The sequence below is a fragment of the Labrus mixtus genome, chromosome 9 (genome assembly GCF_963584025.1).
Source record: "Labrus mixtus chromosome 9, fLabMix1.1, whole genome shotgun sequence".
NCBI lineage: Eukaryota > Metazoa > Chordata > Actinopteri > Labriformes > Labridae > Labrus > Labrus mixtus.
This window is the reverse complement of record NC_083620.1, coordinates 23,612,745-23,640,245: the sequence shown is the minus strand read 5'-3', so window position 1 is coordinate 23,640,245 and position 27,501 is coordinate 23,612,745. Positions and strand designations below refer to the sequence as shown.

The window sequence follows — 27,501 nt, the reverse complement described above, 5'->3', positions numbered from 1 at the left end:
AAATAACCGTGAAATGATCTTTTCTGTTTTCTCACTTTTTTTTTTTTTTTTTTTTTATAGGAGAGGTTGAAAAGACTTGTGTTTTGGTGCTAGTTGATGACACAGAACATGAGGAGGAGGAAGAGCTGCGTCTTGTGTTGGGAAGTCCCAAGAGCGAATCCCCCTTTGGAGCTTCTGTTGGAGTGCAGAAGGAAACGCTCATCAAGATCAAAGATGATGCTGACAGTAAGAATGATCGGTTTTCTTGTTGCATACTCTTGTAGAAGAATGTTTGCCTTTTAAGTTTTCCCGCTTGCATACATTACATTTGGAAGAGACGTTTTGACAATATGATGTGCTTTCCGCCAAGTTACCTTGAATATACCATAGTGTCTTTTATGATTTAACCATCAGTGCAACAATTGAAAAATGTTCACAGAAATTGGCTTTCATTTGTGTTGTGCTGTAATATACAAAGTCAAGTTCACTATCATGATTGAACCTTTTACGTCATGCTTTCTCAGAGTCCGTTATTAGGTTTGGAGAGACCAAATTCAGCGTGAATGAGCCCAAAGAAAGTGGGCAAATGTCTGTGGTGAGGATTCCAGTGCTGCGTGTTGGAGACACTTCTAAGGTCTCTGTGGTCCGAGTCCACACTAAGGATGGATCTGCTACCTCTGGGGAGGACTACCATCCCATATCTGAGGGTAAAAAAAACGACTGCCAGCTACTTATGCCAGGACAGCATTTATTTGAAAACCTGATGTAAAAAATAATGTATCATATCTCTCCTTTGCAGAAATTGTGTTCAAAGCAGGTGACACAGAGCACTTTGTGGAGGTGGAGATTTTATATGACAGTGTCAGAGAAATGAGGGAGGCGTTCACTGTGCACCTGAAGCCTGATGAGAACATGGTGGCAGAGACGAAGGTGAAATATATTGCAAAATTAGCACATCATTTACCGGCCAAATGAGCGATAACCTGGCTAGCTATCGCAATTTGTTCTGCATCACTATACACCTAATATATCCTGCTTGTCAATCAACAGATGAGCAAAGCCATAATCTACATTGAGGAGATGAACAGCATGGCCGATGTCACTTTCCCCTCTGTGCCAAAAGTGGTTTCTCTGCTTCAGTACGACGACATCGACAGAGCCAGAGACGCTCTACCCATCGCTGGATATCCTGTCATTTGTGTCACTGTGAGTCCCAAGTGATCGCACCAAAAATATTGCGGGATGTACTTTCCAGTCAATCACGCTGCACATGTTTCATTTAGCTGGTTCACTTTCAAACAGCTAAATACTGTTAATGAGGCAGGATTTAGCAGATGTGCTCACTTTGCTCAATTATAAGCTCCCTCGAGTACTCACTGGGAGTGCAGAGGAAGGACTTTGGCTGCTGCAGGAATATTCAGATGCCTTTCACTCACAAGCACTATTTCTTTTTTTCCCTTTTTCCAGGCGTGTAACCCAAAGTACCCAGACTACGACAAAACAGGCTCTATCTGTGTGAGCGAGAACATCAACAACACCCTGACTCGTTATCGCTGGCTTGTTAGCGCCCCCACCGGCTCCGATGGCGTCACCAGCCCTATGAGGGAGGTTGACTTTGATACCTTCTTCACCTCCTCCAAGCTAATTGCTCTGGACTCAGTCTACTTTCAGGCCGGTTCCCGGGTTCAGTGTGCCGCGAGGGGTGTGAACTCTAACGGGGATGAAGGTCTAGAGCTCAGCAGCCCCATTGTGTCCATCAGCAGGGACGAGGGTGAGAGCAGCTCATTTTCTCGTTGGAAATGTTTCATGAGGTCTCTCTTGGAAATGGCTCAGTATGATAAGCAGCTGCCGGCTCTCCCGCTGCAGTACAAGCTGTCCTTGCTCTGACAGAAAACCGCAACATGAATGAGTTTTCTGTGGAGGGTTTTGAGGAAAACAAAACGTTTGATGTTTGTTTGTTTACGGTGTGTTTGCAGGAATGTGCCAGCCTCGTGTTGCAGGCACGGTTGGGGCAGAGCCGTTCTCTGCTAAGCTGCGGTACACTGGAACAGAAGACACAGACCACCCTAACCTTATCAAACTGACAGTTACCATGCCTCACATTGATGGTAAGAGCACCAAATTCAATGTTTCATCAGTTCAAATATTCAGAGACACAAGTATTTGGTTCAAGAATCATCTGAGGCTGAGTGTGTCAGACAACATGGATCCATCTGTAACTCATTAACCACATTTATTAAACAACAAGCTGCTGTTGTTCATTTTTAATTTTTAATAATATAACACTCCCATGCTTACACTTTCTGACCACTATAGGTATGCTGCCTGTAGTGTCCACCCGGCCCCTCTCTAACTTTGAGCTCACCTTGAGCCCTGACGGCACTCGTGTTGGCAACCACCGCTGCTCCAATTTGCTGGACTTCTCCGAGGTCAAGACTCGCTACAGCTTTCTCACTGAAGCCACAAAGAACCCCGAAGTAATCGGCGATACGGCCCCTTACCAATTCAGCACTTCCCTCAGGGGCTCCAGCACACTCCGGTTCTACAGAAACCTCGACTTGGAGGCCTGTCTGTGGGAATTCAGCAGCTACTACGACATGTCTGAGCTGCTCAGTGACTGTGGAGGTACCATCGGGACTGATGGACAGGTAAGGAGCCCCACCTTTGAGCTTCAGCTTACCTTTGACCCCATTTGTCATCTCTTGACGTCAGGTGCTAGGAGTCAGTTCAATAAAGAAGGAGATCTTCAGGATAGGAATGTGCACTCAGCAGTTACTGGTCTTTTCAGTCCTTTAACTAGTTTTTCCTATTTTCATTACAAGCTACTCCTGGGTGTCATTAATCATTTACAGGCATATTAAAACCGTGCTTGTTTTCCTTTAAGGATCCTTGAGTTAACACCAGCAAGTTGAGAAGCCATCCATTACTGTCTCACGTCAACCTCTGTAATAATGACTAACCCCACACCTTCCTGTATTTGACTTGACAAAGTGGCAAGTCAATAGCCAGCAGTCTCATAAAAACCTCTGTTTGTCTGTTTTGCTGTGAGTACAATGTGGTGTATGCAGCAGCAGCTGGTATATGTGGAGTGTTGGAGATCTCAAAGCCCTCGCATGCCTCCCAGCTTTCAACATTTGCATTCACCTTGGAAACGTACTGTTAGTTGACTTGCCGTTAATTAAGGTAGAGCGTTGATAAAGAAGGCTGGAAGAGTGCACGGGGCGCATGGTGGTGAAAACCTCCACTACAGGATTAGTGATGAAAGCCCTGCAGCACGATTTTTTGCTGCTGAAAGTGTAGAAGAGCGTTCATTGGTTTAATGGGAGTTTCTCATTTTACATAGCTCCAGGTTTTCTTCAATAACAAAGTCGTCACCCAGGTGATAACAGCCTTTTTTTTTTCCAACAAGTGGAACTTTGATGCCTGTATCCACATGATGTGAAAGTAATTGTGGCCCTTTATAAACATGTCTTAACAAGAAAGTAGGCTGCTGTCAGTAATTTAAACTTTACCTCGGCCCGTACTGTTACCCTGAGATATATAAAAAAAGACTATAGAAATCTTACCTCTTTCTTTGCTGATAAGTGACCATATTAATCAGAGATTATGCAACAATATATAAAAGAAAGTAAGGGCAGGTTATGAAAGAAAAAACTGAGTTTGACTTCAACATTCTCACAATACTAAAAAACAGACATTAGCAATAAAACCTTGTTGTCGTCCCTGCTGTCTTTCCATCAAGGGTAAAGTGGTATACATTCAGCTCTTGTAAGCTCTGTATGTAGATTTTGTTGCTATGGTTACAGTCGAAGAGGCCTAAAGATGGTATGTTAATGCATAGACTGGGGCGTCACAGGTTCAGTTCCAGGATTTGTAAGGAAGGATCACTGGAAAAGAGAGTGCCTTTGTTTGTGGGTGCCCTGTGACCCCGGGTGCTCCTCTAAGTGGGCAGGCGGGCTGAGCGCAGACAGCTCTATGCAGTCCGAGGCCAGTGTCATGTCACCGTGTAGGGTTTAGAGCCCAGCTTAACAGGACCCCAGGAATCTATTAAAGCCCAGCAGGTTGTGTCAGAAGGCCATCCTGGAAATCATTTGCCTGAGCCCTCATCGCCCCCTCAGGCATAGGCACGTCTCCACATGAAGAGAGGGCCGGTGCAGGCAGGTACCTCCAACAGGTCAGAGGAAAGTGCAGATACCAGAGAGAGCTACCTCACAGGACTTTCACCACTCTGAATTCTTCAACCATTTTACGGCTGCTCTTTTAAAGGAGGACAGTTTAGCTGCTCAGTAGTGCATTCTGTGCTTTTCTTTCATTCATCAATATTCCTCATTATTTATTTTGATGCAAACTTAAGACAGCGGTTCTTAATGATAAAGTTATTTAGTTAAAAAATGTAAAATGCCAAACTTAAAGACGTCTTAAAAGTAGAATATTGTTCTTTATCTTAAAGTCAATAAGTCAAATGTACATGAATTGCTCCGACACAGCATAGTTTGTTCTTTTCTGCAGGTGCTGAATCTGGTCCAGTCCTTCGTGACCTTACGAGTCCCGCTTCACGTGTCCTATGTGTTCCACTCTCCTGTGGGAGCAGGGGGCTGGCAGCACTTTGACTTACAGTCAGAGCTGAGACTCACATTTGTATACGACACTGCCATCTTGTGGAGGGATGGTGTTGGTAGCCCACCAGAGGCTGAACTACAAGGTATGATATGTACCGTTTTAGCATTAAATACTTGAAAATGTGTCATGGTCTGTAAATGATCTATGTATAGAAATTAAGTATCCATATTGAAGCTGCGTTTAATGCTCTTTGCAGGAGCTCTGTATCCAACCAGCATGCGTATCAATGGACATGGACGACTGGTAGTCAACTTCCGCACTGAGGCCCGATTCAGAGGCCTGTTTGTGTTTTCACATCCAGGTACAGTATGTTGTAAAGTGCATTTTTTATAGCTGGTCATATTAGTTTGTATAAAAGTTTAAAATAATGTGTTTATATTAATATGTTATGTGTAGGAGAGTGTTAACTGCAAATTCAAAGGTTCTAACCTTGTAACTGCGCATGCAGATTATACTGTTTAATATATTTAATTGATGTTTTTTCCCCCCCTCAGCTTCTCCTCTCACCTCTATGGTCATGTGTCCGGACCACCCGGGTTTGACCTTTAACCTCAGTCTTGTGAGGAATGAGCCAACCTACAACCAGCCCATTCAGCAGTGGACATTCGTCTCTGATTTTGCGGTGAGGACACATTTTGTATTCTTGATAAGGGAATTAAATTCTCTTCTCTGTTTTCACATCTAATTTTCCATGATCATTTTTCCCTCTCAGGTGCGAGACTACTCTGGTACATACACTGTGAAGCTGGTCCCCTGTACGTCCCCTCCCAGTCTGGAGTACACCATCCCTCCTGTCTGCAATCCCAGAGAGCCTCTTACCTTCGATGTGGACATCCGCTTCCAGCAGGTGAGATCTTCTATGTATGAAATTTGATGAGGTGTATAAATGGTGAATGTTATTGATTATTTTGGGGGAGGATCTGAGAGGAAATCCTCCTTTTATTCTAATCCAAACAAGTAGTAAACTGTAATTCTTCTTACCTGAAACAACCAAACATTTATTCTACATCCCGTTTTGAATGTTTTTAAATACACCTGCAGTGCTTTGTGTCCAGATTCTACTGATGCTAACATCGACTTCTCAGCCACAGTGACAGTTTAGTATAATAATTACAGTAATCATTTTGATCTGACATTATACTTTATCCCCTTTTCATTTTACTCAAGCCTGAGAAGATGTTAAGTTTTTTACTCTCACTGACTAATCACAAAAACAGTAAAGTTTTAGTGAATAGAGCTCCAGCTGTCAGAAAATGAAGCAAATTCTCAAATTTGTGAAGCTTAAATGTACAGCTCTACAAATGTCTGTCTGATGATCCTAAAAATGAGACCTGTGAGAGAAGAAACTTAACATGAAAGAAGGATTATGAGGTTAAACAATTGAGACATTTTCTTAAATCGTGTTACATCCACACAAATGTTGAAATTTTGTGCTGATAAGAATAAATGTTTTTATTTATATTGTAACATACATCTTCTTTGTCCTCTACATGTCTCTAGGTCAGCGACCCTGTGGCTGCAGAGTTCAGTCTGAACACACAGATGATCTTACTCTCTAAGCGGGAACTCTGGCTCTCCGACGGCTCCATGGGCTTTGGACAGGAGAGTGACACTGCGTTCTCACAGGGTAACTGCATGAACGTTTGAGGAAGTTCTTTCTGTTTCACTATTCTTTGGACTTCTCTCCACTTTGAACATCAGAAGGGAACCCCTGCATGATAAATATTGCATGTGGATACAGCACAAATATTCCCCGTTGTTCACGACCTATACTGATAAATGAGGACGTAAGAGGCCTTTCATGTTTTTCTAAAAAACTAGCCCTTAGTCATGTTTTTTATTCTCAGAAAATATCTTTAAAATCGTGTTGTAAGTTCTGTCCAAGTGACATGCTCTTGTTGTTGTTTTAGCTTTTAATGTTGTCAATATCTAGTCTAAAGTAAAAAAACATATTTTAAGAGTAATGCATCAGTGGATGATATAAACACTTTTTATTACATGTATGTTTTCTGATAAAAGCTCTTCCTCTTCCCTCAGGAGATACAATATATGGCAGAGTGATGGTGGATCCGGTGCAGAACTTGGGTGACTCTTTTATTTGTAACATTGAGAAAGTGTTCCTGTGTACTGGAGCTGATGGATACGTCCCTAAATACAACCCCAGTAACTTTGAATTCGGCTGCTTGGCTGATGCCCCGTCACTACTCTACAGATTCAAAATCATTGTAAGGCCCGGGAGGTTTTTTCTGATTATTTCACACAGGAACCTTGTGCACGTTCAGACCTAACTCTTCCTTCCTGTTTCTTCCTCTCACTTCAGGATAAGGCCCAGCCCGACACTCAGGCCCGCTCATTTGGAAATGTAGCGTTCAACGCCTTCCTAGCGGTGGATGACGCTGGCGCTTTAGCTCTAGTGAGAGAACCTGGGTCTGATGGTTTCAGAGTGGACTCCTCAGCTCTCTTCCAGGTCAGTAAAGGCATCAACTAGATATTCATAGTGGAGTAGCTCTCGTTCTCATATTTCACAAATTTGGGACGCATTCCACTGGTTGTGCTGGTGTGTTTTTTTTTTTTTCTGGGAACTTGTGGGCATCCTGCTGTGAGAGAGCAACTGTGAAGAGCAAGATGAAAATATTCAGTGCTGTGAAAGAGACACAGAAAGTGACTTTAAAAACTGTTCTTTTTAAGTTTTCTTCCTAATCAGCTGAGAAAAAAAAGACTCACTGCTCTGAACAATCCAGTCACCATGGCCTTTATGTCGCCTCTGATCTGTGATGACAGGATGACTCAGACTCTCATCTTTTCATGGAGTGCAGATCTCCTCCTCTGGTCAGCCTGCTGTGTTTCTTGGCTTGTTAAGAGGAAAAAGCCAGCATACATTTTTCAGTACTAACTAGTATTTTTTCAATGTCTGTACAATAGCTGTAGTGGGCATACCGCATTTTTTTAATCCATATTTTTTATTTAACCTTTATTTAACCAGAAAAGAAACTCATTGAGATTAAAAATCTATTTTTCAAGAGTGTCCTGGCTAAAACATGCAGCAACAGAGTTTCACACAGACAATGAGCAGCCAAGCATTCAAATACAAAATACATTAGACATTAAAAGACCCCAATAACAAATCAGAAACAGCAAATGTTTGTCAAATATCATCCACGAATACATCAGGAAGAACATCTACAGCCAGATGTATCCGCCTCCAAGTCATTTAACCTCTTCTTAAAAGCATTCAGCGAGAGAAGTTCATTAAGTTTCAGTTCTTTTTTTGTAATTCGTTCTATGTAAAGGGAGAAGCAAACTTAAAGGCCTTTCTCCCCAGTTGAGTTCTGACTTTTGGAACAGACATATTTCTTTAATGCTTGGATAGATTGTTCTGCACATGTTACATTTACAAATTATCCCTGCACTCATGTTCACTTCATTTGTCTGTCTACTCGCCGTTATATTGTTTAGTTTCTGCTTATAATATGTCTACACTCATGCACTCTAACTTATGTCAATACTGTCCATTTACAACTCTGTTTTTTCACATTTACATTTAATCTTCCATGTTTAATCTTCCTATTTAAGACTAGTAATGCTTAGTTAAATCCTGGTTGTATATATTCACATTCTTAGTTTTGATATCTTTTAGTACTTATTTACTTTGTATTTAATATTATATTATGTTTAGATTTGCTAACATTGTATTTTTTACTCATATTGTGTGTTTGGATAACCTGCTGCTGTAACGCCACAATTTCCCAGTTTGGGATCAATAAAGTAATTATATTCAATTCTATTCTATTCTAGATAATCACCATTGCAGAAAAGGAAAAAAGCAAACATGGAAATAGGTTCATAATGGGCAGATCATTTGACAGAAGCTGTATTTGTTAATATCATTTGTATGCTATCCTGTCTTTCTCTACAGGTGTCTGCAGGCAGAGAGTGGTTCATTCACACCATCTACACCGTCCGTTCTCGGGACAATGCTAACCGCGGCATAGGGAAGAGGAGCCTGGAGTACCATGTAATGAGCCCACACACAAGTCTGCTTCCAAAGGGTCAACATCGCAGCAGAAGATCAGCCAATGATGTGCCAGACATAATAGATGAGATCGGCGTGAGCAACAACCGCGGCACCAACATCCTTCACATCGCGCTGGACCGCAGCAGCCAGCGGAGGACGAGCCCAGAAAGGGAGATCTTCACCAAAGGGATCATCCCCCGGGAGCTGAACCAGAAGGACAACAGCGACGACAGACTAGTGTTGATCATCGGGATCTTCGTAGGTCTGCTCCTCACAGTGCTCATCATCATACTGGTGGTGTTACTGGTCCGTTCAAAACGAGAGAGGAAAGACGTGCCGAAGAGCTCGAGCAGCAGAGAGCCCATGATGACACAAGCCGTCAGTAACAGTGACAGCTCTGAGGTCTAAAGAAACGGACTCGCGCTTGAGAGTTTCAGTTGATATTTGTTGTTTTGCAAGTGCCTCACATTTAGATAAAATTGAAGATTGTGTGAAGCAACACAAAAAAAAAAAAAACAAGAGCTTTGATTCTATTAAAAAAATCTACTTGAAATATTGCATCTCTTCCACGGTCGGGGAGGGATCGGGACGCTCACTTGGACACAGACTCTGTCAGCGGCTGTTTCACGGCACTCCAGTTTTGATTTGCTTTTGAAGCCACTTGATCCAAATAAGGTGTTACTTTGTTTCCAAAGGTGCTATAGAAGATGCCTCTCAACTTGAAGGGCATTTGGTTTACTGAGTAGGTGTGGGAAGGTGGATCTCTTTCATACTGTAGTTGCTAAACAGCAGGCTTTGTATGTTTGATTTGCAGCATAAAGACACTGTCCATAGGTATTCTTACACTGGATGAACCTGCCTGTCATTATACTGATAATGACTGAATGATTTGTCATTAGATGCAGTGCGTGCCTAAGAAAACACATCATTTTGAGGTTGTGTAACATATGTTATGTTTTTCATTGGATCAGTAAAAAATTATTTTTTTTTTTTTTACATTTTGTCATGTGCTTATATTTTTGCATGCATTTATTTTTGTATCTTAGGATTGTTGGAAATTGTAAAGAAGAAAATCCGAAAACTGTTTTTTTTATGGATTTATCACCAATGCATCTAATCTGCCTTATTTCCACCATTTCACCATAAAAGCAGTATTTATCTGTAGCTAATCGATATTGTAAAATTTCCCCTACTATAGCGTTGTCGAGTCATGGTTTTAAGATCTATCTGTGTCACATGGTAGTAAAGCAAAGGGAAGTGAAACTGTTAGAGTCTGTAGCTTTGACGCAACCTTCAAGACAGCTGGTCTGCAATGTACAGTGTAGTATAGTAGCGGTTCCATATCCTCTATTTCCAGCAGGAACAACTCTCACTTTTGGCTTCACTGCTGATTTTCTAGTAGTAGACTACTGTAGCTTAGCAGAGACAGCCGGGACTCCAGATCCCCCCCAAACAACAGGGCTATGTGCTGTTTAATGTTAAACCTTGAAATATGGTCGAATACGTTTGACAGAGTTCACTTAAAGGGAATGAAATGCATTACCCACAAACCCTTGTTTAATTGTCAGAACTACCGTCCTCTCCCTGATTCATGACTTTAAATGTATTTATTTATTTGTCAATGCTTGTTTTGTATGCAGAGATAAATCATTCATCATTTCCTTTTTTTTTAAATTTGTTTTGAACCTGTCTTTCTCAAACTGTATTATACAAATTGTTAGTTGTCTGTCATTGTATTTTCAAACCACACTACACATACAATAGCTATGTGACATGTTTGCATTCAATCAGTGTCCACATGAAATGAACTTTAAAGAAGCTTTCCATGTATTAGTGTTTTCTAGATCCAGGCACTGGATTGCCATAAAATCTGATTACCTCATACTGCTGTATATCTACGTAGACACTATACTCATAGACACTCCTTCATAAATGTAAGGGTTTATTTGCTGTTTTATTTTTAAATTGAAACAATTCTATGCAACCTGTTATATCATGCATTCACTCAATGTTTACCCCAACTATGATTTGTTTTATTCAGTGCACAGTTCGCTTGCTAATCTAGCTTTGACACTGTATCATTGTACTGTGGCTGTTTAATTCCACCCTAAAGCTTTGAGTTCTTTCTGAGCTTCTTTATGCACGTGTATGAATATACATATGCACCACCTATAAATGTACCATTTGAATGTTTTGAGAATGGTTATTGTCAAAAGATGCATAAAGTATGTGCTGTGAGTATTTGTAACTTAGACCAGAAGCACAACGTGGTCTGCAAATAAATAATTTTTCAAGAAAACATAAAATGACATATTCTTTGATGAAAAACGACAATAGCTCGAAGCTTTTAGTGACCTGTGTTTCAGATTGTCTTAAGAAAACCTTGTTAGCAAATCTTCTATCTGCATAGTCAATATATAGTACTGCTAAAAAAATAAGTGCAAAATCACCAAATCATCCTTTGCCATACCTGTGCACACTTTTACAACATATTTAGCATTATAGTGGAATTCAGGGAAAACTCTAAGCAAAGATGTGGATCAAATTTAAGAAAAATCACTTCAACATACACATTTTGGTGATTTATTCCCTAATAGATGTTTTAGGTTATGTGTCTATGTTACATGTCCGTTTCTTTCACACTGCTTGGGGCTGGGGGAACAACATTTCATCTTTTTTATGTATGCCGAAACATAAAGAAAATGTAAAATAAACAGAATCTTGACTAAACAATGTGCTGATTCAATAGCGATCAAAACAAAGAGTCAGGAACTCAGTAAACCATGTGCTTTTATTACCAGTGCATATTCATAGAGAAAACAAAATCGTTTGTTTTGGTGTGACACAAACAGCTTCAGGTTAAATGTTTCAGACACATGTCAAAAAGGTGAGCCTTTGACTCTTTAAGGGAGTCAGTGGGCTCCAGTTTGGCAACAAGTCATACAGAAGATCAGGTGCATGAGAAACGGCAACTTCCTGGTTGAAGAACTGGTGAAGCTGGGTCAGTCCAGTCCATAAATCCTGCAGCTCAGAAAAGACTGATTGTTGGTGTTCGGATGTTTAGCACAGTTCTAAGGGTATTTACTTCACACCAGGAAGTTGCCTTCGTCCTGCAACTGGTCTCTCTTCTGCTGTGGCACCAGGTTTTCTTATGACATTACACAGAATGAACACTAGGGGGAGCAGGAGCAGAAACAGATCTACTTGCACAGGTTTTTCTTGGGTGTCATGGCTTGTTGTTGTGCAGGCAGAAACTTGAATTTGTGTTTTATAGCTTGAAACGGTATCATAGGCAAGTGTATCCTAATGCGATGGGATCGTTATAAAATGTCATACAATAAATGATCGTATTGTAATTTTGTAACAGTTTCCTATGTGAAAGCCAGAAAAATAACCCTTTAAAACAGAATTAACATCCCAATGTTTTCTATGATCCTTGATCTCTACAAGTTAGCAGTTCTCATGTACAACTCCTAAAGTCTCTTTCAAGATCTGATACCAGAAAAAAAAAGGAAATTAAAGTCGTTACACTGATGTGTTGATTTAGTTTTGATGGATTTCCTGAGATATGTGTTTATTTTTTTGTAATGAATACAACTCTATAAAACTCTAAACTGTAACAGGCAAAAAAAAAGCCTCCACAAGTCTAAATGCTTCTACATTAATTCTTAACCTTCCTTTTTTTTACACAATGTTTAGTTTGTAGCTTTGGAAAATAGCTGCTCATATGCACAAACATTGCTCTTTTCATTAGTTGGGGGGATGTTGATTCTGCTTTAAGGTGAAATTCCTCTTTCAGCTAAAGGGGTCAGGTGAGAAGCTCTAAAGAAAGAAGGAGAGAAATTTAGAAAAATAATTTGTAAAGGCTGAGCTAGTGTATAAAATAAAATAAATTAGCTTTTTTTTTCATTTTGTTTTTTTTGTTCTCCCTTTAAAACAACAGATATTAACAAAAACATTGTGCTGATTACATTAGCAATAAATATGACACTCTTCTTTTTTTAAGCATGTGCTGTGTATGTTGACAAAGCACACCTCCTAACAGCTGCCATACACAATTTTAAAATCCCGGAGTCCTTGACTGCTGCTCTCTGAATAGCCAAAAGGCTTTGTGTTTCAAAATCATAGCACATACATACAGAGCGATCTAATATACACAATATACATTTATGTATATACAATACATACAGCAAATCAATGCACAGATGGTGGCGACATTTCTATGTGAGTTATCAGTAAGTGAGAAATTGAGCATTTCATTGCCAGAGAAGCATATAGCACTGTTCATTTCACTGTAAGCGTTAACTAGTTCAAGAGAAAAGCAACTGATGTGTACACCGTGTGGTTGGCTAGGCATTAAGATAAATCAAAACTTCATGCATTTGGACAACTTATGGCTCATTAAATACTTTAATCTATCTCCTACCCTGCCCAGTCTCTCATAAGTTGGAGTTTATTAAATACCATCAATAGGATCTAAAACAGTCCAAGAGAAATGTTCATTTCATGTCCTAAGGATGCTACATAGCCAAACTTTCAAAACACCCTTAAATACACATGATAAGGAGCGTAAACCCAGAATTAGACACATAATAATAATAATAATAATAATAATAATAATATCAGGAGATCAGCTGATGTGCACATCAAAAGGCTATGTTGTAAAGGTCATTGCACCCTGTGGAATACATTGGTTGTTTTTGTTGTCAGTGTTTTCAGTGGTGATGATGGCTGGCTCAGGTCTCTACTGCAGGTAGCGGTAGACCTTGAAGCAGTGATTCCCAGAGTCTGCGACCGCCACATGACCATCAGAGGTGAGGGCCAGGCCCTGGGGGCCATAAAGGGGGTCTGCTGTTGTGTTGATATAAGACAGGAAGGACCCAGAGCTGTCAAACACCTGGTGGGTTACACAAAACAGAGGAAAAAAAACTTAGTGGGTAATTACATGCAAATCTGCTTGTTGCTTTAAATTAGATGTATTTTTCTTATACCAACCTGTATCCGACTGTTGCCCCAATCAGCAACAATGATATTTCCATTGGAGTCCACAGCCACGCCTGTTGGTGCATTGAACTGACCGTTCCCTTCTCCATGGGAGCCGAATTTAAACAGGAACTCCCCATCTGCATTGTATACCTGCAGGGGAGATCAAACAGGAAACATAATGAGAGAGGGACACTCTGTCATCAGAAAGGTCAGATAATAAAAAACATGTTGAGAATATTACTCAAATTATCTAGAACACGACAGCTTATCAAAGCTGTTTAACTTTAGTTTGTAGTGTCAGCTGTTTTCTATTTACGTCAATATTTATTATTCACCCTCCTTGCAATGCAGCTTAACTATAACAAGCATGTACACACATACCTTGACTGAATGGTTATGGAAGTCAGTTACCACGATTTCATTTTTGTTATTAACAGCCACAAAGTGAGGACCTGGAAGCAGCAGACGTTGAGAAGAGGAAAAGAAAGATGAGTCATCGGCTGTTTTGCAACATACCACAGGAAGTTCCACACTCCTTTTGGACTTTGAACAAGACACGCAGTGATCACACAGAGACTCAGAGGTGACCGGGGGCAAAATATGTGAGACATTAAAGAGCTGATGCATCAACAAGTTAAAAGAACAAAGATTCATTCTCTAGGTTCACAACCACAGGAGATGAATTACTTACTGAAAGCAGGGCCAGATTTACTAAGCTTTTGTTCCAGTGCAATGTTTGCACCACTTTTCTCTAAAAGAAAAGAAAAGAAAAGAAAAAAGTGAGAAATGAAATTGAAAGACTGGGTAAGATTAAACTGTGCACGAACATCTCAATAAGGGATTACATTAATGCATGGAGATCTTGTTTTCAGTCATTTTGGTTCCACAAACAAAAGGCAAAGAATTGATTATAATAATCACATTTCTGTATGCATTAATGTGCATTATATATTTTCCTCTTTAAAGCTCTGTCTTGTACTAAAACGATCAGCTGCATGGTTTTAGTACAATATTCAAAAAAGCATCATTGCATTTATTTAGATTATTAAACAAGCAGCTACACATGCTTACAAAAGTAAGACTCTAAAATAAGAAGCGTTAAAAACACATGCCATTCATGTACAGTAAGAAACATAAATAAAATGTGTAAATCTGGCCCAATCACATGCCTGAAACATGAAACATTGCTCAGAGTGCATCTTGTCTTCCTTTAATAGACATCATAAGTGAAATTAATCAGAAGTACTTGTATGTAGTATACTTGTACTTAATACCTGCAAAGTGTCTGTCTGAAGTCCCTCTGGCTCCAAACTTCGTCACCAGCTTCCCGTTTGATTGGAAGATAAAAACACAGCAGGCCTTGTTGTCCACCGTGATGATGTGTCCGTTCTTATCCACTGCAACACCTTTAGGTCCCATCAGTCTTCCGGCGCCTATTTTGCTCTGTTACAGAGGGAGAGTTATCTGTTCAGTTGAGCATTTCTAATTTGTGAAGTGAAAATAATGTTTATTTTTTTCTCTCCGAGACCCCTAACCTTGAACTTTCCATCCGAGGAAAAGATGCTAATCCATCTGTTGTCGTAGTCGGCTACAATAATGTCACCGTTCATGTCCACTGTGACCCCTGTGGGGCGCTGCAGCTGCCCTGGTGAACGACCTCTGACTCCAAACCTCATCTTGAACAGGCCATCGTTTGAGAAAACCTAGAAGAAGAAGTCAAGTGTAAATGATTAAATGTCCAAAAACTAATAAATGAAACACTTTATGACAGTTTTAATGCAGCTCACTGACCTGTATACACTGGTTGTTGCTGTCTGCCACCACAATCCGTCCATTACTGGAGGTGGAGATGCCTTGCAGGTTACTGAATTCACCTTTATCTCTCCCCCTTGTTCCTATTATTGGAACACATCAGGATTCTTCAGTACTTTGCATGTGTCAAAACATTGTACAAAATCATTTTGTTTGGAATATCTCTTGACGTTCTGCTTGATGTTTTTTTGTTTTTTTTAAAGAAACACTCTGCATCATTAGGTATTCAAATGATTCAAAAATGTGTGTGTGAGCTCTAAAAGAGAAACATCATACAGCCAGTAGCTCCCAGCCGGTTTTTCACCCACCCACTCTGTAGATCAGTTCATCCTCGATGGGGTTTTCCTTCTTCTTGGTGGTGCTGTACATGCTTGAGGGCCTGCGCACAGCCTTCTGTCGAACATGACCTCCTCCTCCACTTGGAGACTTCACTCTTCTCTTCACATCATCCGGTGACTGCAGGACATCTGAGGGCTTGACAGCACGCAAGCGGAAAGGACTCCCCCTCACAGGCTGCTCATACAGCAGTAAAGAGAAGGTGAACTCTCCCTCCGAGCGGATCGTATATCCAACCTCGTAGGTGCCGTTCTTGTTGTCCACCACTTCAGCTTCAGTGCACGCTCCATCTGCAGCGATGATCTCCGCCCTCAGAGCAGCATTCCCAGTCTTCGCCAGCTCTCCGTCTTTATCTTTAGTCGTGACTGTGACAGAGGTGTGCTGGCCAACCAGTGCGTGCCGCAAGCCTTCACCGGTGGCAACACTAGTGTGACCTACAGTCCCTGTTGTGATCAGGACTCCCAGGTTCTGGATGGAGCGCCTCAGTCCGTCTGTCTCTACCTGGCACTCCAGGTGTCCATTTTCATGGGGTTGCTCAGGAAAGGTGTGTCGCGCAAGAGCACTGACCCGCTCCCCCATCTGCTTCTGCACCAAAAGGACCTCAGTGGCGCTGCCGTGGCTCAGAGCCTGCTCTGTGAAGTTACAGCTGCTCTGGATGTTCTCTTTGCCCTGGAGCAGAGAGCTCAGCTGGGCTTGAAGCACCTGAGGATATCAAAGGAGAGAAAGGGTCAGCTTCTACTTAAAGTCGGAACATTAAGGAAGAAATGATGCTCTCCAACCACAACAAACGAATCAGTAAGGCCTCTGACCTTCTGCTTGGTGCTGCAGATGTTTTCCACCTCAGTAATGAGAGCAGTCTTTCGTTGGTGTAAAGCCTTCTCCAGCTCATCAAAGGTGTTACTGATTTCAGCCACTGCGCCATTTTTTCGGTCCGTGAGCTGTTTGGAGATCTCGTTTACAAGCTCAATGGCAGCCGTCAACTGAGGTAGTCTGAAAGAGGGGGAAAAAAGAAAAATATTAAATGTATTTATTTTTTTAATAAAACATTGTAACATCTCTAAAATGCAGCACATCATTCATTCTAGATTCAATTTTGTAAATGGTACCTGTTACGAACTGCGTCCAGCTGATTCTTAAGAGCTGATTTATGCTGTTCCAGCACATCTCTCAGAGGAACTGTCACATGTTCCCTGTGTTCTCCTTCTGTACACTCCAGACACATGGCTGTCTCACATGACTCGCAGTAAAACTCCATCACCTGCAGGTGGTGCAGTGGAGCACAGTACAGGTAAACACGATATTTCTGTGCTGGTTAATTTGCTGATAAATTCAAAATGATATCATCACCCAGTGAGCTTACCTTGCCCTCATGGTTGGGACAGGAGAGGGGCTGACAGGCTGTGGCTGCACTGGCTGACTCGAGGACATTACAGGCCTCAGGTCGGCTGCACTCTGGGTCTCGCTGTAACACCTCCATTAGGTTTGTGATGAAGAAGTTGTTCTGCAGGGCTGCCACGCCCTTCTCTGGCAAAATGGAGGTCTGTCTGCATACTGGGCAGGACAGCGTTAAAGACTGAGGAGGGATGTAGTTCTGAAGACATCTGCACAGATGAGAAGACAAAGAAAATAATAGAAGGAACCTCCCGTTTAGATCCCGTAAACCACAACATGGAGTAAAAATCTAAAACTAGTGAAGTATACTAGTATAAGTAGACAATAAGATTCTGGTCCTTAGAGTTTTATTTGGGCACAAAAAAGAGCTCCAAAAAACTTAAACACTTTTTATAATATCTATTCAATGTCAGACAAACAGAGCAGTCGAAATCTAGTGCTCCCTGCCGACCATAAAAAATGCTCTTTGCATTCTTGTGGCTCACATCAGAGTGGTAAGTGCTAAACATCATGAAAAGCCACAATGATGAAACAGAAAATTGAGTAAGTTGTGTCAAATTGGACCATTGCATCACTTTAATGGCTCCTAGTGATTAACAACTTATTGCAGGCAGAGCAAACACAAAAACATAGAGATGCACTGAACTATTTATCACATTTCTTCTGTGCCTCATTTCTCAAATAAGCATACATTCTGGTAAAAGAGTTCAAAACAGCTCATCATTATTTGTCTCTATCACAGTTTTCTGTAGTTTGCTTATATCTTTTTGTTTGTCAGTGTCTTGTAAAGCTTTGAACTTCACTTGTACAGATGGACAGATAATATTGAGTCGTTTGATTCTATGCTTACTTTTCACAGAAGGTGTGCAGGCAAGGCAGAACCTTGGGGTTGTGGTAATGGTCCAAACAGATGCTGCAGACTAGGAACTGCTTGTCTATCTGCCGGACCACGGGGCTGGTGCTGCCGGTCTCACGCTTAGCCATAATGACGGACATTCAAATGGGACACAGGGACCACTTAGCCTGCACACACGGGGAGAGAGAAACAGAGGAAAGGTCAAGAAAGCCATGAGGAAACATTCAGACAGGGTGAGGAGGGCGTATCAGAGCAACATCCCTCTGCATGGGCAGGAGGATATGAGTCATAATGCTGATCATATCTTAAAACCTCATTGTATTCTTGTACCTGTGAGCGTGTGTGCTCTCTTTATGGAACTGTGTCAGTGGGTTGAGCTTCTTTTTTTTTTTTCACAAACACCCAACAGCCAGAGGTTGTTTGACTTCATAAATACAAATCCTAATCACATCAATGCTGTGGAAGAAAAATTTTCTCCCCTGGGCCAAACTGTCAGCTGTGACAAATATGCCGTCTAGGAGCCAGCGTGTCTGTGTATACAGTGCTGTTTAAAGTGCACTTTCTTTAAGTTATTCTTTCAACAGCAACAAAAACTTCAATGCATTTTGTGCAATATGTCACCATGTCCTCTTTTAGTTGTTTAACAGTTGTTAGACTCCAACTCCTTCAACTATTAACATCAGCTTTACATGTATTATGGTTATTATAAATATTAAAGTGAATCTTAAAGATGCTTAACTTCCACCTCTTTAATTAACATAATAAGTTCTTCCTGTTTCATTGCCGTTGTTAATGTTAATATTAGACTGATTGGTCTATTATCACATTTAGCCGTTTCTGCTACTACACATACTTTGACCATTATTACCGACATTGTGGCTATAAATCTATCTTATTCATTGTTGTTTTTGCTCTGTTTGTCTCTATCCATCTCTTTTTTTCTACAGCTCCCTTTATCCCACTTTCCAAGTCCAACACAGTTTGGGCAGAGGGTTTCTGCCTCTTGAAAGATGTTGCTTAGTGCAGTGCTCACGATGGATTCATGTTGTGTCTTTGTAGTAAATATAACAAAGAGTAAGGTCTTTTACCTGCTCTTTTGTTAAGTGTCTTGCGATAAGGTTTTTTTTAAGAATTGGCGCTATAAGAATAAAGATTGATTGATTGTTGGTTCAAATCCAGATGAGTGGATGTCTGCTGGCTCTCTGTTCAGGTTTCTGTTAAATAAATGTTATAAAATTGTATCAGTGGGTCAGGCACAGATTATCTCAGTGTGCCATCGACATGTCGTACATCTGTCATCTTGTTCATAAACACATGAGGATTAGAAGGACAACAACAATTCAGACGGACAAAACAGCATAAATCTCTACTTTCTCCACTGTTAGGAACCTCTCTGCCATGGGACGTAACATTACGATACAAACAAGTTAGGGTTCTTTTACCCAGAGATCCTCTGATACCTATTATCAGGGAAGTGAGGCACAACAATAATAGAGCACATCATTAGCCACTGGGTATTTGCACTGGCAGATGTGTCTGCTCTCCCTTCAGACAGATTACCATCACAAACAATATGAACAGGGTGGCAGATAAGGCAGTATTGTAAACAACAACATAGCTGTAATTAGGTGTAACATTGTGAATCTGCTACAGCACTGACGATTAAATGAACAGGAAACTGTTTTAACTAAATCATTTAATTCAGTGGCTGCGTTTGTAAACTGGAAAATCACATAGTATTGTATGTATCTTATCGTAGGGTATCGTAAAAGCCATATGATTTGGCTAGCTGGCCCTGACCAACTCGGGTTGCAGTGGCTGGTAGCCTAGCTGTGAGTGCGTGCTCCCCATGTACAGAGGCTTAAGTCCTCGAGAGCGGGAGAACCTGCGGCTCCTTTCCCCTATGTCATTGCTCACTCTCGCTCTCATTCTGGTTTCCTAGACAGAGTCAGAGGAATAGGAACATTGTAGTGTAGAATGGAGGCTTTAAAAACTAAAAAAATCTGTCAGAAAAAGAGGTTTGCATTCCTTGATAACATCCTTTAGAAAAAAATTAAATGACTGAGATTTCACACTAAATCTCATTTGCAAATGTTTGGGGATGCCAGGCTTTAAAACAATCTTGGGTGTAGTATATCAGAAACAGTGAAACATCATTGCACACTTACAGATAATATATTTAATATAGCTGACAATAGGTTCAAGCAAACCAAAGTGTGTATATATATATATAAGCAACACAGGAAATATAAAAGACTAGTGCACAAAATGAATAGCTGCTTATTTTCATATTCCTCTTGTTTTTTTTATCCTCAGAAAACACACACAAACATTTCCTCAGTAAGTAATGAGAACTCACCCATCTTCTGTTTGTGCGTCACAGCCTTATGACTGTTCAAATGTTCAGCCTCGCCTCATCTTTCATCCACTACTCCGACAGCAGGGTTTGTAATTTTTCCTTTGAGGTTGCAACAACAGAACTGCTCCCTCAGCCTGTCCGGGGATGACGTTAGCTATTAGGCCTGCACAGGAACTCGCACTGGGAGGTAAAGCTTCCCCAATCTGCCTTTCAGTTTCTGACAATCACAGCTAAAGGCCCCTTTTGCCTTGAGTGTAAGGAGAGGAAGAGGAAGCTTTAAAGTGCCACTCCCCAAATTCCTCTAGTTCCCTATCCTTGACTCCCAGCTGGCTGAGTTCAGGCACCACCTGTCTGCCGGTGGATCTGTCTGTGTGAGTATGTGGGAGATTGGGGGAAATGCACAGTGAACGGGGTTGAATGTCTCACATGAGTGAGCAGGCCATGGAGGCAGCTGTCCCTCTGAAACACAGAGCTGAGAGCTCCAACAATGACATTCCAGCTCACAGCTAAACGCCCCACATCTCTTCTGCTTCTTTCTATTGTCCTCTCATTCTTCTCTCCTCTCTCTCTCTCTCTCTCTACCAGCCACAGAAACACACTCACAGCATCAGCACGCCTGCTCTCAGAAACCGACGTCCTGCAGATGGGGATTTTCTCAGGCACGCAGGCCCCATTGTTGCTCCTTGCCAAGTGATTACAAGGCCTACTGACTAAGGAGCTGCCTGGCCCTTTCACTGTCCATACAACCAATCCTACCTCGACCCTTTCCACCTCCCCCTCCTCTCGTTTCCCCACAAAAGACCCTCCCCTGTTTGGGCTGTCTTCCTTTCGCATTGGACTCTGAATTACAGCAGCTGAACATTGACATCAGGAGGAAGCTTAAGGAGCCAAACCTTCAAGCTCCGCCCCTCTTGGCTGGCTTGCTGCCTGCCTTACGGGTTACAACAGTTCCCCCGCCTTCCCTTCCCTTCCCTTCCCTTCCCTTCCCTTCCCTCCCTCTCTGCTTGTCCGTTCTCCCAGCAGCCTCCTCAACTCAGTCCCTCCCACCCGCCTCACCGCAGACAGATATGTCTTTCAAAACAGTTTTTTCCTCACAGCCGCTCTAAGTAGTTTTGATTTTGCTCAGAATAAGATAATAACAGCAAAATGAGCATTTAAAATAAACTGAAAAGACCAAAACAGCATTTGTTAAATCACTGCAAATGCTTTAAAAAATACAGTTTACAACGCTTTTTAGTGCCTGTGTGCTAAGATATGTGCATCATAAAGCCTTTCATCTAAAAACAGAAGCAATTCACGAGTTAAAGTACAAAAATAGATCTGATAGATATATCAAACAACCACTAATAGTGACAGTAGAGATCAGACTACAGACCTGAATCTGGTGCACACTGTGATGTTAAAAAGCAGCACGTGATGAGATCCTCTTCAAAGCCCTGTCACAGGAACTGCATGATCAGCACTTCATACAGATGAGGTCAGTTATCAGAGTCAGTATGCATCTGTGTTTCTCCTCTGTTCTGTATCTGTCACACTGCAACACATGAGGACAGTCCGCCCAGTGTGAATGTTGATTGGAAACTGTACATCGCATCTCTGTCCACTCTCACCCAGAATTACACTTAAGTAGCTTAATGTCCTCCAGCAGGGTCGAGCCCTGTCTGCCATCTGGATTACTGTGACTACAACTCCGAGCCTTATCTCACACATAACACCCAGATCTGCGTTAAAGCAAACGGCCAGAGTAATTCATTAACTCCGTCTAGCCCTGATTATTATCATTCAAATGCTAATGCCACTAGTGCATTTTTGACCTCAATTGCTTGCCTATGAACCTGACTATAAGGTCACATACTTAAGGTGAGTTGTTTGTGGGCAAATGGGGATTTTAAGTATGCGTGGTTTACGTGGATTTCAGCAACATGGCCTCAAGTTAAGAAAAAACACTGATCTAATTTTAATCTGTCTGGAATTTGTACGTAGCATGAGGTGAGGTACAGCACGACATGCTCTTTAACTCTCCGACAAAGTGCTGCTTGTTCAGTTGTTGTTGGCTTTGTACTCAAACTAGTAAGCTGTTCTGCAAATTAGAACTGTAAGGCTTGTTTGTCCTCCAAAATATAAAACAGGATGATTCATATCTCCAGTGTATTTCACTACTTTGTGGAGTGGTATGTATAAAAGAAACGACATTTTTTAAAGCCTCATGACTAATAGGTGGAATAAGCGATGTTATCTTTTGTGGATGAGAAAACGTCCCACTTAGAATTTGTCAAAAAGCCAGACTGAACAGATGATCTACTTCTCTCATCCACAGCTCTTTAATAACTTATGAGGACTATTACATAACGGTCTGCGGAAAGACCCTACAAATTATGACCTCTGCAGTAAGCCAGGCTACTCCCAAAGTGGGATCTCTTTGATGCTCCACATAGAAAAATGTCATTAAAAATTAAGACTGTATTCAATTCAGTCAGACGTAAATCACTTGCTTCCAGAAAACAATTTTAATTAGTTTAAGCTTTTTTTTTTTTTCATGGGATAAAATAGGAATTCTTCTTTAAATTGTCAGAGTTTCATGCTGTCAGCAGAAATATTAAATCACACTTATCCTGTAGATTTGAGGTCTCACAGTTATAGTGTCTCAGAAATCCCCAAAATCTTCAAACATTGCATGCAAAACCAACACTTGCCTTGATATTTGGGACTGGTATAATCATTGAAACTATGTCCAATTATAATAATCAGGATGTTTTTGGATTTTTCCTCATTTAATGACACAAAACACATTTATGTTCCAAGTAATTAAATGTATTTTACTGTCTACTCTATGTAGTCAAATCGTTGCCATATGATTCCAGTGAAAGCTGAGGAATGAAACATTAGTTAGCCTAGGTGGAAAACTGCCTGACGACCTTTACGCAGACTGTAATTTGTAGATTGTTAATTTCATTCCCTCGCTGTGACGTCTCCAGATTCCAGGATGTTTGCACTACACGAGCCATAAAAAGGATTTTTGCCTTCCACTCCTCGTTCCCTGTGTAACACTCAAACAAATCTACTTCCCAGTGCGTCGAGTATTTCAAGTCTGTCTGTCTCTGTCATCTTCTCTTTACAGTTGTTATATTATATGGAACATTATCTTGAATAAGTATTAATAAAACAATCTGGTTAATCTGACCCTCAGTAGTGATATCTGCTGTGTGTGTCACAGCAGGGACGACTTCAGACTAAAGAGGTTTCCTAAAGTTTAGTCGAGCCGTCAGCTGCTTGCTGGACTTGTAAACATTGGCCAGAGTCTGAGTGACCTGAAGTAGGAAAAGTTGGCCCGTAATGATGTCCTGTCAGGATTGTGTTTAAATATAGACTGTAGTTTATGTTTCCATCCACATCTGTTGTGTCCCTGCACATGTGTCACCATGCAGTCGTTGTTCCTGTGTACACTCAGCAGAAAGAAGCTAGTCCCTCATTTGAAGAAATGTACTGGTTTGGACAGATTTTATATGTTTTTAAAGAATCCATGTAGTACGCAATGATAGAGATATTTGCAATTAACAGAATAAAGAAGAGGGAGATGGAAAAGAGAGACTAATATTTGACAGTTAAGATTTGGACTGAGTATTACCACTAGAGTTCATTTGTTTAGTTACATTACAACACATCATTGAACATCCTCTCCACATCACTGTGAGCGTCACATATCCTGTAAAGATCTTCATTTTCAATCTTCCTGAGGATTAAAGTACTAATGGTTCGAAGAAAAAAAAACAGCAAACAAATTGCAGCAATATGTGATGACACTAATTCAGACACACAACATGCTTGACTGACTGCATTGTCCCATTTGTGGCATCTACTGTATATTCAAAAACATGCACTGTTGTAGAATCATGTAAAAATGTGATGTATTCTGAAAGTACATTTCTGCGTTTAGAGTGTTGAGGGGTTGTTGTGGGGCTAGTGACGGCGCCTGGGTCGACATGAAGATGACTTGTCAGCCATTATTCACTCAGCACGTAAAAACCTCTGCTCCTCAGACTAACAAGCTCCCCTTACACCTCACTGCATCACATGAAGAACCTGTCTCAATGCATCAGTCTCTGTCAGAACGGGCATGGTCAGTGATATAACATAATTAAATAAAACAGTCTGTGGATATAATGTATACAGTCTTTAAGAATAACACACATATTTTAGTTTCATGTTATATATTTAAATCATTTTTTTAACTGGGCTCCAAGTTTTATTGTTAGAACTGGACAATTCTGATACCTTAGAATACATATTAAATTCCTGAATAAAATATCCTGACCAACTGTAGAGGTCCTTAATTGTAAAGAAAAAGTAGTGACTGTAATTCAAATGACCAATAAAGCCATCTCTCATCTGCCTTTGTCTGCAGACTGATAACATCTGACAGCTAATGAGAGACGACGAGAGAAAGTGACCACATCATGCACAGCACAGTAGTCAGCAGAATTTTTAATCAACGCTGACACAAAAAGAGAGTCAGGGGGGCATCTGTGTCTCTCCCTGTGAGCCCACCATCACAAAGGCAAGCAGGACACAATGCGGCATTGGAAGGCCGGGTGTCTGCAGACACAACATGCACTGCAGATTTATTAAAGGTCGATCGGTGCAGCGTGCACATGGCCCCTGAGACCCTCATCCACCTGCACTCAGAGCTACTCAGACACTGTGGCTTCCTGTGTGATGGTTCAGACGGTCACATGAGGTCTCCGCTTTGTTGTCCTGTGCGGATATCTTCACAATATTTGCTCAACAACATGATTACCATAAGTCAGTCAAAATTTAAGATGGATAATTTGTGGTTTTGTAACTTCAAACCGAAATGCAAAGATTTTACAACAAGTGATTGATGAGAATTTAAGATAAATCATAACAGTTAGATATTGTGATCTGCCTATACATCCCAGGTAAACGCTCTCTACTAACTAAGTTCATTATAATAATTAAAACTGTACAATGGAGCTAGGATGAATGATGTGTTTACTTTATTGACCTAGCAGTCAAGTCTCTGTTACGTTAATGTATCTACAGTATGTGATGCAGGTAGGATAGGGAACTTACCGGTAACTGTTTTAAACTACATTATCACTATTCTACCTTTAGACAACTTGAGTTTTTATTACAGTTTGTATCCTGTCATCTCTGATGCGGCTACATTTTGTGTCATCAGGCCATGTTATACTTGTGACGCCTTATAATCAGAGTTTAAAGATAATGTCCTCAAGCAGCGAAAGTGCTGACTTCAATGAATGATGAACGAGCCGTAACAAGTGGCTCAGGAAAACCCATCTGAAAAGAGGACACTTAAATAGTGTGATTGCCTTTGATCAAGCACAGAGCTGCAGCTCATACATTACAATGAGCAGAATGATCAATAGCCAACATGCCTGCAGGAACTGGTCAGAGAAGGATGACCAAACTATACACATTATGAGATTGAAAATAGAAAGTCTAAATAAAAACGTCCAACAGTTTATTGAAAATAGTTCTACAAGGTTAGAGGTACAGTAACAATGCTTGTTGTGCAGTAAAGAAAAATCAGTATGAGAGCAGTTTATTAAAACAGCTAATTTATAAGAGAAAATGAAATATTTTAAGTGAGATTTTATTTATCAAATTTGATTTTTTTACTATTTCAAATCAGCTAATTTTTAGTCATGTATGTTGTTTACAGGATGATGTAACCTGGAGATTCAGTGATAAGTAAACACATCACTCTTTCTTTTCATTCATCTGTGTTCCTTTATTTTGTGTGGGTGCATGGCAAATGGATTTCAGAGGGTGCAGCTACAGCTTCAATACTGACAAACGTGTCTGTGTTCCCTGTTCCTGGAGTCCTTTAAATGGCTGTCCTCGAGATTTAGATGTGGTGAATCAGTCCAGATTGTACTGTTCTCATACACACGCTGCAAGCCCCTGATCTGAAACTCCAAACCCGCGTACACAAACTGACTGAAACCTGAAGCTGAGACAGACATGTAACTCCTGCTAAGTATCTGCCCTCAGGCACAGCATCCAGGAGAGTCTGCAGCCTCCCAGTGACCCAGAGCAGCCATCCTGCAGAGCAAAAACCAGCCCAACATCTCCATCATCAGCTGCTCTCATCAAACATGTAACGTTCAGATAGTTCTACTCAAACAAGAGCCATCGTCCAGAACAAAAGATCAATCAATAAGGAAACCAGTGAACCATCTATCTACTCACAGTCTGGGACAGAGCAATGGAAATGATGCACTGGCTGCTGTTGCTGCAGTACAATGCAACACAAGGACTCACAGAATGACATAAGCAAACAGGATGCTGATTCACATGTGGCTCACATACCATATAGCCTCTTAGCCCTACACCCATTACAAATTCAGATCAGAAGGCCAGCGAGAGATCACTAATCCTCTAAACAAAAGAGCATGTATGCTTGATTACAGAGCCCAGCCCTCAGACTGCAGCACAGATGCCCACCTGCCACAGAGCCGGCCAGGCCCGCCTAGGAGCTAAAATGGAGAAGTGTGTGGGCTGGCTGAGGAGGCATTGAAGAATCACAGCAGTGTTTTAGTGCAACAGTTGCCCTCAAAAGAAGCTATAATCATTGACTTCATGTTTCCATGACAAATTAACATACTAACAGTAATAAGTAATGATACTCTACTTAACAAGTACAGTCCCTCTGAGATTCTCCAATACACAGATGCTGGGAAAGATGGTATGATCAATAATTCATCTGCTCCCATCCCAGTCATTGTATTGTTTAGGTTTCCACAAAATGGCACAAACAGGATGAGAAAGCAGAAATACGACACCATAAAAAGAAGTGAAAGAGCAGGTCGTACTCACATGAATTCCCAACAGGAGGGAGAGGAGTGTCAGCATAGCGGGCCGAGAGAAAGAAAGCTTCCCATTGTCAGAGTCCCAATCCTCCACAACACAATCCACAGACCGGGGCGACAGAAAGGAAAGGGCAGGGTCTGTCTGGGAGAAGAAGGGACAGTAAGGAAGAGGAGAAGGGAAAGGAGGAGATTAGGGGAGTGGCTAACAGGAAGCATTGGTCTGACGGCTGATGGGAGGAGTTAAAGAGCCCAATAGCAGCCTGAGGGGGGCAGGGAATATGCAAACCCATGA

At 41.1% G+C, this 27,501-nt stretch overlaps 2 protein-coding genes across 2 annotated transcripts in view; one reads left to right on the top strand and one right to left on the bottom strand.

Annotated features, from left to right (window-relative positions):
- frem2b (FRAS1 related extracellular matrix 2b) overlaps nucleotides 1-11,247 on the top strand; it is a 52,345-nt gene extending 41,098 nt beyond the window's left edge. Inside the window, exons 10-24 of the mRNA XM_061046994.1 lie at nucleotides 61-225; nucleotides 504-686; nucleotides 779-909; nucleotides 1,030-1,185; nucleotides 1,447-1,750; nucleotides 1,956-2,087; nucleotides 2,296-2,627; nucleotides 4,489-4,681; nucleotides 4,796-4,900; nucleotides 5,094-5,221; nucleotides 5,312-5,446; nucleotides 6,100-6,226; nucleotides 6,637-6,824; nucleotides 6,920-7,066; nucleotides 8,516-11,247. Coding sequence (XP_060902977.1) covers nucleotides 61-225; nucleotides 504-686; nucleotides 779-909; nucleotides 1,030-1,185; nucleotides 1,447-1,750; nucleotides 1,956-2,087; nucleotides 2,296-2,627; nucleotides 4,489-4,681; nucleotides 4,796-4,900; nucleotides 5,094-5,221; nucleotides 5,312-5,446; nucleotides 6,100-6,226; nucleotides 6,637-6,824; nucleotides 6,920-7,066; nucleotides 8,516-9,022 — 2,933 coding nt within the window. The 3' untranslated portion in view covers nucleotides 9,023-11,247. The remainder of the gene's footprint in view (nucleotides 1-60; nucleotides 226-503; nucleotides 687-778; nucleotides 910-1,029; nucleotides 1,186-1,446; nucleotides 1,751-1,955; nucleotides 2,088-2,295; nucleotides 2,628-4,488; nucleotides 4,682-4,795; nucleotides 4,901-5,093; nucleotides 5,222-5,311; nucleotides 5,447-6,099; nucleotides 6,227-6,636; nucleotides 6,825-6,919; nucleotides 7,067-8,515) is intronic.
- Nucleotides 11,248-11,386: 139 nt separating this feature from the next.
- LOC132980711 (tripartite motif-containing protein 3-like) lies at nucleotides 11,387-27,375 on the bottom strand. Its single transcript, XM_061046996.1, has 13 exons — nucleotides 27,217-27,375; nucleotides 17,991-18,163; nucleotides 17,109-17,349; nucleotides 16,855-17,006; nucleotides 16,558-16,738; nucleotides 15,721-16,450; nucleotides 15,392-15,495; nucleotides 15,136-15,303; nucleotides 14,875-15,043; nucleotides 14,292-14,351; nucleotides 13,982-14,052; nucleotides 13,610-13,750; nucleotides 11,387-13,511 (listed from the first exon to the last, which is right to left on the bottom strand). The coding sequence occupies exons 2-13, from the start codon at nucleotides 18,134-18,136 to the stop codon at nucleotides 13,359-13,361; spliced, it is 2,316 nt and encodes a 771-aa protein (XP_060902979.1). The 5' UTR covers nucleotides 18,137-18,163; nucleotides 27,217-27,375; the 3' UTR covers nucleotides 11,387-13,358.
- Between the last annotated feature and the right edge of the window lie 126 nt (nucleotides 27,376-27,501).

Coding starts and splice junctions, on each gene's coding strand:
- LOC132980711 (XM_061046996.1), bottom strand. CDS start 18,136: ATGTCCGTCATTATGGCTAAGCGTGAGACCGGCAGCACCAGCCCCGTG. Junction 17,350..17,990: donor CTGCACACCTTCTGTGAAAA/GTAAGCATAGAA, acceptor TCATCTGTGCAG/ATGTCTTCAGAACTACATCC. Junction 15,496..15,720: donor TGAACTGATCTACAGAGTGG/GTGGGTGAAAAA, acceptor TTCCAATAATAG/GAACAAGGGGGAGAGATAAA.